The sequence below is a fragment of the Trichosurus vulpecula genome, chromosome 1, assembly GCF_011100635.1.
Source record: "Trichosurus vulpecula isolate mTriVul1 chromosome 1, mTriVul1.pri, whole genome shotgun sequence".
Classification (NCBI taxonomy): domain Eukaryota; kingdom Metazoa; phylum Chordata; class Mammalia; order Diprotodontia; family Phalangeridae; genus Trichosurus; species Trichosurus vulpecula.
This window is the reverse complement of record NC_050573.1, coordinates 386,936,988-386,949,444: the sequence shown is the minus strand read 5'-3', so window position 1 is coordinate 386,949,444 and position 12,457 is coordinate 386,936,988. Positions and strand designations below refer to the sequence as shown.

General features: G+C 34.0%; 1 protein-coding gene across 1 annotated transcript in view; it reads right to left on the bottom strand.

Annotated features, from left to right (window-relative positions):
- DCC (DCC netrin 1 receptor) overlaps nt 1-12,457 on the bottom strand; it is a 1,016,863-nt gene that overhangs the window by 367,316 nt on the left and 637,090 nt on the right. The window contains exon 13 of the mRNA XM_036763165.1: nt 11,609-11,658. Coding sequence (XP_036619060.1) covers nt 11,609-11,658 — 50 coding nt within the window. The remainder of the gene's footprint in view (nt 1-11,608; nt 11,659-12,457) is intronic.

Below are 12,457 nucleotides of genomic sequence, written 5' to 3'. Positions count from 1 at the left end.
CCTTAGAGATCATCTGGTCCAAAATTCATCTGAACAAGGATCTCTACAAAACACCAACAAAAAAGATACAGACTGTTTGAAAATCAATGAGAACAAACATGCTACCTCTAGTGGGTTTTTATTGCTGTATGAGGAAGATTTTCCTTACATCAAGCTCTAAATTTGCCTCCTTACAACTTCCACCCATCACTCTTTCTTCTGCCCTTTTAGACCAAGCAGAACAAGTCTTCTGATACTTGAACATAACCGGTCTACCTGCTTAAGTGTGTTCTACAGACTAACTTCCATAGAGAAGACATACAACCAATTGGATGAATTTCTCACTTTGTTACCTATCTCAACCACAACATCCTTTCTGAAAATTGTAAAATTAAAAAAATGTTCTATTCTGTGTGTAAATAAAATTTGTAAATGTGAGATGCTACATATAACATGCTAAGCAGACCACTATTGTCATTTATGAAAATCATTATTATACCCTCTCAGGAAAAAAAAATATTGAGATTAAAGAAGAGAATGAGTAAAATGAGAATGATATTAGTTTACATTTATATAATAATTTTACACTAACACCTCATTTGATTCTTACTGAACTCCTCTGAAGTAGGTAATATGATGTAATACAGTAGAAAGATCACTGGATTTGGAGAAAGAGAGCCTACCATCAAACCCTTTTTCTACTATCGACTTCTACCCACGTGACCCTGGCCTTGGAGATACCTAATCTGTGCTCTCTCTGGATTTGAGTTATATATTTCTGCATCTAATTGCCTAATTCACTAATTGCTATTAAACAAATGACATACACTTGTATACAGTAAAGATTCTCATTAGGAGCTTAACAGCCAAGTTAAGAAATTTCTCAACCTTGACAATCAAATAAATTAAGGCTAGGGATTTACACAAAGAGAGGGGGATTTTGATGAACTTAAATTTTATTCGCCTTCTTCTGGATTCCATATTTACCAATATCATTTGGTATTATTCTTAAACTAGTAAATGTGTGTCATGGATGAATCTGATAGATATTAGATATAGATTTCTCATTTAGCAAGTTATACATAATAATTTGCTCTGCCTACAATTATAGCAACATTGGCTCTGTTCCCATGTTCCGTCTACCAAACCATACCAACTCTTTGGGTCACACCACTAACCGTATTATAATCAGAAATCATTACAGGATACCTAGGTTCAGTTAATCTCATTTAAAATTACATTCTTTGAAAAGTGATCATACAAAAGAAAATCTCATTTAACTTAATCGAAAGACTAAGCCTATTTTACCAACGAGTGAAGGTAGAGCAAGCTTTGTATTCCAAGTAGCCTTAAATTTTGTCACAGTTTCATTTCCTCTGTTGATCAAAGTCTATTGTTTTAGAGAGTTAATTGGTAGTAGGGAAAGTAGGAGTAGAAAGACTGTAACTCACTGAAACAACCACCTAACTAAGCAACAATTATACACAACAGGCCCTTTCTTGAAAAAGAAGAAAAAAAGGGAAGCCCTAGAAGTCTCCAGACTTCTAAGACTTTTTTTTAAAGGATATGAAGTTCACAATAAAACTGGGGATTCAATTTTGTCCCTGAACAGCTTCAATCCCATGATAAATGTCATACCCAGTTTCTAGTTTCCCATTCTGTAGTGACAAAGAGAGGCATTTTATAAACTCTGTTCATGAATCAATTTCTTATGCTTCATAAACTTTGTTTCTGTTTGACTTTCTATCACTGAACTCAACTAACATTTCAACTCTGCTTTTTCTCCAGAACTAACTGGGTATAGATTTTTGTTCTTGCTTTTTTTTTTCTTAGGGTATACTTTCTTTAGTTTAGATCACATGAAGAGGTGTCAAGGTAAACACCAAAAGGAAAATTCTACCTCAAACAGGAACAGCGTGTTGTCAAGATATTCTTGGACTTGCAGAATATATAGTCTGACCAAGTTGAGAGAGCACCTTTTGAGTCATCATACTCCATTCCAAAATTTCCAGAGGCTAATTGGAAAAAAATATGTTAACATTTAACTTCTATCAGAGGATGTAACCAGGAGCAATAGGTAGCAGTTTCAAAAAGCAAATTCAATTCCAACATAAGAGGGGAAAACCTCACTAATTCCTAAAAATGAGAGCTGTTCAAAAGTGGATTGGGCTGCTTGATGGAGGGGATGAGGTGGGGAGTTCTTCTCATGTGCTTTTTAGGCAGCTGGTGGTACAGCGGATAGGAAGCTGAATCTGGAGTTAGGATGACCTGAGCTTGAACCTGGCTTCAGATACTTACTAGTTGTGTTACCCTGAGTAGGTCAACAACCTCTATTCACCTCAGTTTCTTCAAATGTAACATGGGAATGATTATAACAACCACCTCACAGGATTGTTATTGGTAAGTGATTAGCACAGTGCCCTGGCTCATAGCAGGCACTATATAAATGCTTATTCTCAACTCTTCTCTTCCTCCCTCTTTGGAGGTCTTCAAGCAGAGCTGGCTTCTATACCCTGCTTGTTGAGCCTGTTATGTTGGGGATTTATTCTATGTGTGGGTTGGATTAGGTAGTCCTCTGATTCTGTGATTCTTTGAACTCTTTTAGAGTAGATAAAAAGATTTGGTATACTTATTTTGTCAACAATAGTCAACTGTCAGCATCATTCATAACAGTAGGAAAAGTTTCCTATTATAGTGCTTACAACTTATATCATTGGCCACCATTCTGCACTGTCTTTGGTTTCTCTGTGAGAAGGTAGTGCTTAACAATTTTATATAGAAGCCCTTGAAATAATTCAAATATCAAATTAAATTTGTTAAATTAAAAGTCTCCAGATGCCCTTCTCTTGAACTACTTATTTCTAGTAAGAAGGAATACCATAACTGATTAATTACACTAATATATCTTTTTTTCCATCCTGTCTTTAATTCACTCCCTTTCTGATATACATATATATAATTTATATATGCATGCATGTATGTGTGTATATATATGCATGTGTCTGCATGTACATATGTGTATATGGAGACAGAGAGAAAGACAAAGAGAGAGAGAGAGAGAGAGAGAAATATCACATTTTCCAGGGTCAGTGCTGGATTATATGAGGGGAGAGTGACAGACTGGAGCACTTCCAAATTCCACAATGGAGTGAACTCCAAACCATGCCATCCTTGGATGATGAAGGATGAGTTATTATAGAGGTAGAAGTGAGGGTAATTATTTTCTTCAGATATTTGAAGGGTTGGAGAGTGGAATGACAAAATGAATGTTCCACTTTTTCCCATGTGATGTTTAATTTCCCACATATACCAAATCTTTATAGATGAAAGTGGAAGGACAACAAAAACAAGCACAAAGTGAAACTCAGTTTCTACAGTTGTCTAGTTCCCTCAGTGATTATAATACATACGCACACACAACCTCTCAGACATATGTATTTTTATATGCCTATATATGTATACATACATACGTACAGAATGAGTATGTATATGCATATATATACATATATAATGTTTTGCAAATCTTAAAATTATGTATAAATCCTCACTATTATTAATATCCTCTTCATCCTCATTATTTTTCTAGCACTTCAATATTCCTTGTAAATATTAAATCTGGAAGAAAAAGTGGAGCTTTCTTGTGTGCAAAAGAAGTCTGTTCTGGAAGTGAAACTATTTTGAAGACACTTTCAAGATATCTTAAAGAGAGGAAGATAGCAAAAGAATGGGAAAAGTCAGTATTATTACTATGCCCTAAGCCAAAAGTGAGGAAAAAGGCATCAGTAATTTCCATATCTATTTTCTTGTTTCTATAAAATCTTCATAATAATGGTATATGTTTATGAAAATATTTATTGAATATACAATCAAAAGTAAATTGTTTTGATTCATTAAATTAAAACTAAAAATGAAACTTAAGTGTAGTACACACACTATTAAAAACTAAAAGAAGTCATCATTAAATATAAAAAAATTACTTCAAAGTTAAATAAATTAATTTAAAAGTTAATTTGAGTCATTAGCCTAGGCACACTTGGTTCAACTTATACACAAACCTATGATCTAATTATATATTGAGGATATTCATGAAGAAGAATGAGAGGCAGTGTATTGTAGTGGATAAGGGCGTTAGTGCCAGGAAAACCCAGGTTCGAGTCTTAACTCTGATACATCCTGACTACAACCCTGGGCAAATTACTTACCCTCTCAGTGCCTTATGAAACTTTCTAAGATGACATATTGCAAAGAAGCTGTTGACTTTTAATAGTAGAGAGGTTTTCACATATGAGAGTTCTCTGTACCATTGAAATCACTGGTTTAGTTCTTATCCCTGTCTGTGATGAGAATATGAAAAGGGGGAAAGTTTTTGCAGTAAAATGTCTACAGCTGATCACATCATCACACATGATCAAAAGAAATAATGGATACAAGATTCTAATGTGTTCATAGTGTTTTCATTACATAAAAAGAATTAGTCAATAGAATATCACAAATGAGTACTTTAAGAGAATCTACAATTTCTTACTTGATATAGCCACATATCAATTGTCTGATAAGTAATAACTGAAAGAGCATAAAATAGGGGGTATGCTTGCTGAAGATGTTAGCCAGGGTCATTAAGCTGCCCTGCGCAGAGTACAAATGGAAAAGTGATTCCCTATATAAAAATGAGATTTCTAGGTTTTTTTTCCTGTTTGCAAATTACTTTTTGTTTACTATTGCAAGGAGGTCTCCATAATGAGAATCATAACCATTCAAAAAAGAGCACATTGGCAATCAGTACAAACAGGAGAAGAAAGTGGATGAATAATGCATATTTCTAAGATGACGTTATGTGATTGGGTAGGCAGCCATTCAGTGGGCTGACCATTAAGTTTTTTTTAGAACATATCTCCTGAACACCCACTGCAGTAGGGCAACAAAGTAAGCCCAAGATGGAATAAAAAGAAGGAAATGTTTAGAAAATTGCTCAGTACTTCTGATGATCTCAAATTGAGATCTCTCTCATCAGACACACAGACACAGAGCAAAAATTATGTCCATTCCTCTCCAATGTCTATCCTTGAGGGTAAGAACCAAATCTCTTCATCTACCACAGCATAAATTGCTTTGTACATAGCATATAATAATGAATTCTTATTGGATTAAATCATGATGATTCAAATGTTGGAAGGATTCTCTTAGAATTCTCCTCCTTACTCTGTTATTCTATGTTTTTATAAATTCTTATGTATTTTAATTCTCCACCTGGAAATTGATATATAGACGTTTGAGATAACTTTCAGGACAGTCAAACTACTACTACTTACTAGTACCATTAATACTAGTACTACCACTACTAGTACTACCACCACTACTACTACTACTACCATTACCACCACCACCACCACCACCACTACTACTACTACTTTCAAGCGTGCAAAATTATTTTTAGAATCTCTGAATTGAGAGAAACATTTTAAATGTTTTTGTCAACTATATTTACTTCTTGTCTTTAAAATATAGATACCTTTCATTTATGCCCAGAGAGTTATCCCTTATAACAAATAATTTTAAAAATAATTAGAGAGAAACAAAGGATAATTTAGCAAAGCTAATTAACATATCAATCCAGTCTGACAGTATGTACAGTATCCCACAGCCGTATTTCTCCTGCCTGTGTAACAAAATAATGATGGCACATTCTCATATTACATCTTCAAGGCGAAACCTGATCATTATAATTACATAATATTCAGTTTTTATTTTTGTCTAGTTATTTGTTTTTATTCTTTCCATTGATTTTGTTGTCATTATTAAATGTTGTTTTCTGAGTTCTGCTTACTTCACTTGGTATTAGTCTTCCTGCCTGTGTCTTCTTATAGGTTTCAAATTCTCCCTCCACTTCACACTTATGGCTCATTTATATTCTATGTATTAATGTACCATGATTTCTTTAACCTTTATCTGATCAGGGGACATCTGCTTTGTTTCTAATTCTTTTCTATAATAAAAAAGTGCCTCAATGACTATTTTGGGGCCTACTGAACATCTGATTCTCTCTTTGACTTAGTTGCCATATATATGTACAAATACATATATTTGTATATACATACACATATAGATGTGTGTGTGTGTGTGTGTGTGTGTATGTGTATCCAGCGCACATTTTTCCAGTGGTGGAATTGTTAGGTCAAACTGAATGGATATTTTAGCAACATAATTCCAAATTGTTTACCAATTTATATCCTCAGTAACAGTGTATTAGTGAGCTTGCCTTTCCACAATCCCTCCAACTTGTATCTATTTTTCAACGTTGCCAATTTTCTGGATATAAGAAAAAACCACCAAGTTGTTTTGATCAAAACTTCTCTTATTAACTTGAGAAATGTTTAATACTGTTGGTAATGCCTTGAAATCTTTTTTTAAAGGACTTCAATCACTTACGAATTTGGGAATGAGTTTTAGTGTTTTGTGTTTGTATTGGTTTCCTATGTATCTGAGATATTGGACCTTTATCAAAGATTGCAATATAAAGAATTTCTTTCCCCCATCAGCCACTTCCATTATCTTCATTGAATAGAACTACCTCAAAGAACTCTATTCTTAAACAGTGTTGATACTTTAATGAACATTCATTACATCTAATATCAAATATTAAGAAAACAAACACTTGAAATTTAAAATACAACATAATATTATTCTAGATAGGTAGATAATCTCCTTTTTACAATATTAGGAAAATTCTCAAAAATACATACCATAAACTTGTTGTGCTATAGCAAGGGAGATGTGTATCTTGTTGTGAATATGTAAAATACACAAGATCACACGGTTTTATTCTGGTTTAATTTCATATTTAACATGCAGTTACTTATACATTGACCCTAAACCAGCCAACACCCCAAAATATTTTATTATTTTTTCTGGTTGCTAAATATGAAATTTTTTTTAAAAGATGAATTAGAATCATAGAGTTTTAGAACGGGAATACATCTTGCTAAAGTTTTTAATCTATTTTTTTCATTTTATAAATGAGGAAACAAACTGAGGCACAGAAAGGGCAAATGACATGCCCAAAGTTATCTAGACAGTGTCAGAAACAGGACAAAAATTAGGTCTCCTTTCAGGTAAGAATTTGTTTTTCCCCCAGGACATTCAGATCTGAACAAAGAAAAATATTATAGTTACAATATTAATAAGTGTGTTGCATTTGTATTTAATTAATGTGATATATAAATTGCCATATCTAGGAATTTAAATTATGGCCTCAAATGAAATAAAGGCACAGTTAGCTCATAACAAATGTTTTGATTTCTTTCCTTCTAGATCAGTATTAGGAAGGAGTTTCACTGTTAGTTTCTTCTAAACTTATTACAAGTTTTCTGTGACTGTTTCCAAATGCTTTCATACATTTTGGATGATACAAATATTAATATGGGAACATGGTATCACTGATCCACAGAGCAATTATTTTTAAGCTAATGGCCACCTCTATATAAATCTCATTTTACTTCAGGAGCCTTTTCAGTCACACTAAGACCCTTCTTTCTTTCAGTTATTATTTTTCTTCTTTCCTCTCCATTCCATTATTAACTACATATGAAATAATTAATTTTTCATTGAAAGTATGATATGAAGCAAACCGATACATTTTTAAAAATATATATAGTAGAACCTTCTGAAAATAAAACAAAAAACAAAGAAAAAAACCCTAAGTACCATGAACATCCTGGAAGCCTTTATCATGCTAATGTCCTAAAGGAAAAAGTCACATTCCAATTGGAACCTTGGGCTTTAAACATATATATTTTTGTTTGAAACAATAATATTCATGTGAATGTTGATTGTATTTAAATGTTGCTATTTTACAACCAACAACATTATTTTTATATCAGCCGGTTTTAGTAGCTCCTCTAAAACACAAGGTTCCCATTATTTATCAGCTTAAAGGCTCTCATCTTCAAGGCAGAAAAGGGATGAGTAGTGTGTGGCCAAGTAGCTTTGGGGTTAATTTAAATTCAGTGTTTAATATAATTCTGATGGCCCACTATATAACAGATACTTGAAAAGAAAGTCTTACTTTACAGAAAAAACAACAGAAAGTTAAGAGACTAGGAGCTTTTAATATTGGAAGCTTGCAACATGTACTTAAGGATGGTTATTCTTTGAGTTTATGGATATCCCACCACTATCACCATCAGTACCACCACCACAATCCACTCACCCCCTTCCTGACCATCCCACCCACTCACATGCATACACTGGGCTCAGTAAAAGATGCTGGAGAATACTCTGGAGTCCTACAGATGAGGCCTGGGCAGCACATGGCCCCTCCGAGTGAGGCTTCTTAAACTTTTTCCTCTTGCAACCCACAGTTTAAGATCAGTCTTTGTGCACACTAAGTAGTGCCTGAAGGGGTTTGAATAGGAATCCTTATAGGGACAGCCAGACAAATTGGGGGTGAACATTGTGAACAGAGACCGAAGCTGCCTGGCATTCATTGCTTTTGAGATCTGGATGTTTGATTGCCAATTCCTTACAAATATTGTCCTTTGGAAAGCCCAGAGAAGAAAGACTGTGGGAAGAAATTAAATTTCAAACCTAACTAGGAACAATAAGTTGCCTGACCTTCAGGATTTTTCAAGCCAACATTGCTCATTTCATTTTCATTGTAATAAAAAGTTCATTTAATCAATATTTGAATGAGGGGTTCTTTTGGGTCACACAAAATTGGGAGAGATGAGATTATCAGTGGGATGAAGCCTAAGGCATGGAAGATTTATGAGTTATTATAGTTACTGATATCCCTAGACAGAAATCTGAGCTAAGGCAATAAAAAGATAGTTTGGAACTTTGGGGACTTGGGCAGATTCCTTGCAAAAAATTTACTACTCAAAGAGGCTTGGTTCTGTTCATGTTTCTGAAGTTTCTCGAACTGGTGGATCAAGCCCATCTGATCGTTAGATGGCCCCAACAGATAGAGAGGGGTTGAGATGAGGTATTAAATACTCAAACTTCAGTATACAACCAACGCATCTATGACCCAGTGCAAGTCCCAGAGGGGCAGGGTCTCTGGAGACCTGAATGTTCAACACCTCTAATGGTTAAACCCACTCAAAAGGGCCAATTGTTAAATTTTCCGTGTCAGCATTTATCCTTCAGGAATCAGCAAATATTACAAATCAGGGTCAAATTTATCACTGAATTCTTTGTCTAGATGCAAGAAAGTGATGGAGAAAATGTTAATAATGGAAATTAACTAAATAAATCATGCAAATAAAATTTAAAACCATGTTGGGTATTTATCTATCTATTTATTTATTTTCTGGAGAGTTGCCAAACATTTACCAAAATATCCCTAAATGAGACAGTCTATGAATGTCTACTCAAACATTCCTATTCAGAATCCCTCTGATTCAGAGTCAGTCCCTTGTAGAATCTCAGGATTGAATTCTATTTTTTCACATCTTTTTACAGGCTGCCCCCTGCCCCTCCCCCACCATGTCTATAATACTTTCACTCCTTACCACTCCCTTTGGGAACCCCTAACTTCTTTTGATACTCAGGTCAACTGTTATATTTTTAAAGATTTTCCTGATTTCCCTAGTCGTTGTTCTTTACCTCCTCCACCTCTACACCAATCACTGGATAATTCTATTTGGATGTAAACTGTACTTAATCCTCATGAAAATTTTTTGTGATCCCAGCAGAATGTAAGCTTCTTGAGAGTAAAGATTATTTCTTTTTTGTACTTAGGATAGTGTCTCATACATAAAAGGTATTTAATAAAGTTTTGTTGATTGATTACTCTATGTTAGCTGAATAACTTTATAAATATTACTACCACTAGACTGTAAGAACTACCAAATGAAACTCAATGTCTCAGAATAAGCCATGCACTAGAAGAAACATAATACTTAACTATTTCCAAAGATTTGTGATTTAATGGGGAAAATTCCTCTTTAGACATATATAATACATACATACACACATAAATTATATATAATATATAGATTGCTTCATCCATATGTAATCAGTATGAATGAATTCATGTACAAGGGTAATAACTCTATTTAGTCATAGTAGTATGGGAGTCAGACCTGAACTCCGTCATTTTTTATTGAAGGCCATTTGCCCTTTTGAGGCCTCACATTCTTTAAAAAGAAAAGGAGATGATTAGAACATAAGGTCTCTAAATCTTTTTCAAACCACTGTTCTAGTTCTAAAGCATTATGGAGTTAAATTCTTTTGGTCATGATGCTGTAGTCATTCTATTCACAATCCTGTAGATAATTTCATTTTTTTCTCACCTCTATAGGGCTTTGCTTGGGGCAAATACATGCAGGTACATGTCTTCAAAACACAGGCCTTGTACACTAATGCATTGTTGGTAGAGTTGTGAACTGATCTAACCATTCTGGAGAGCAATCTGGAGTTATGCCCAAAGGGCAATCAAATTGTGCATATCCTTTTATCCAGCAATACCACTACTAGGTCTGTATGCCAAAGAGATCATAAAAAAAAGGAAAGGACCTACAATACAATATATTTATAGCAGCTCTTTTTCTGGTGGCAAAGAATTGGAAATTGAGGGAATGCCCATCAGTTGGGGAAGGCTGAATAAGCTGAGGTATATGAATGTAATGGAATATTATTGTGCTATAAGAAATGATGAGCAGGCAGATTTCAGAAAAAAACCTGGAAAGTTTTACATGAACTGATGCTGAGTGAAGTGAGAACATTGTACACAGTAACAGCAACATTGTATCATGATCTTAGCTCTTTTCTGTCTATAAGACAAATCCAAAAGACTCATGATGGAAAATACTACCTGCATCCAGAGAAGAAACTATGGAGTCTGAATGCAGACTGAAGCATACTAAGTTCACTTTTTTTGTTTTTTTTTGTTTTTCATGGCTTTTCTCTTTTGTTTTGTTTCTTCTTTTACAGCATGACTAATATGGGAAATAGGTTTAATGTTATTGTACTTGTATAATTTATACCAGATTAGTTGCTGTCTTGAGGTGGGGGAATAGGAGAGAGGGAGAAAAATTTGGAACTCAAAGTCTTATAAAAATGAAGGTTGAAATTTATCTTTACATGTAATTGGAAAAATACTATTTACTAAAAATAAATAAAAATAAAAAGGCTTTTCTCAAGTATTTGATGCATTAAAATGTAGGACATTGGGGCATTTGGAGTCAATAGATTGCCCACTAAAAAACATCAACTCTTCCTCCTCTCTACACATACACTGGATACTTATGCATTTATATACCCCAAAGACATTTCTAAGACTCCATTAGTACAAAATGCCCATGAACAACCAGAATAGATGGAATTCATTTTAACTTTGACACTTTATAATTCATGCTAAGCAAACTAAGTTTACTAGAAAAGAAAGAGTAGCTACACATTTGTTGTTCAATTCATTCAGCCTTAAAGAAATGAGGAATATTAGCTGCAATAGCATTTTTCTACTAAATAAATTTTTTTCACATGGAAAAACTTTATCCAATAAGGTGAATGTCGATAAAACTGAAGGACTCTCTTTTTATGACAAAATAAAGTGTTATTTCTGTAGCTGGTGAGTGGACTTATAGATGAACTGGTAATGAAAATGTGAATAGGCATTTGGTAGACTTACCCTTGAATTAACCACTTCCAAGGAGATGTTCTGAGGTGCAGCACTGGGCACTGAAAGAAAAAAACAAACAAACAAACAAAAACACAAAGAAATAAACAAAAACAAGTAGAGAATGATTACTGGAAAAGTTGAAAAACACAAAATCCTTTGGAAATACAGGGATGAATTTGTAATCTAATTATAATTATGCATTTAATTCAGGTGGCACTTCAAAGGTCTCCTGAAGAAATAAAAAGTCACTGCATCTGTTCATTTCTTCTCCCTTTTAGAGGACTAGTAATCCATCCAGGGAATCCCTGAAATAGTTCATCAAGAGTGTGCCTAATGTGACACCAAATACTGCCATTTAATTACAACTTTCAGCTGATAACCTTCCAGTGGAGAGAAATGAAAACATTTGGGAGATTTCTTTGCTTCATTTACGATGCTGAGCACCTCAAGATCTACATGCTTTTATGATGGAATATTTCATTCTAATGGTCACCCAAGTTGCTAAATCCTGTTAATACAATTCTTTTCTCTCCTAAAATGAGGAAAGGAGAAATTCTAAGAAACACAGCCCATATTTTTAGTGGTTTGTAATTAAGGAAGTGTGCCAGAGAGATATGCTGGTTTTTAGTAGCATACTTATAGTTAACTTCTCAATTATTCAGAGGGAAATTTATCTTTTTTTCCTCTTCTTTTAAGGAACTTGTGCGCCTTCCTTTCTTCTTTACTCACCTCCTTTTACATGCTTTTTACCCCCATTTTTTCCCTCTAATAATGCAGCTTCCTTAGGGAACTAGAGGAAGCATGTGTAACAGAAACCTAGTGTCTTTCAATAGCTGATATGTCAATGTCTGAGCCATT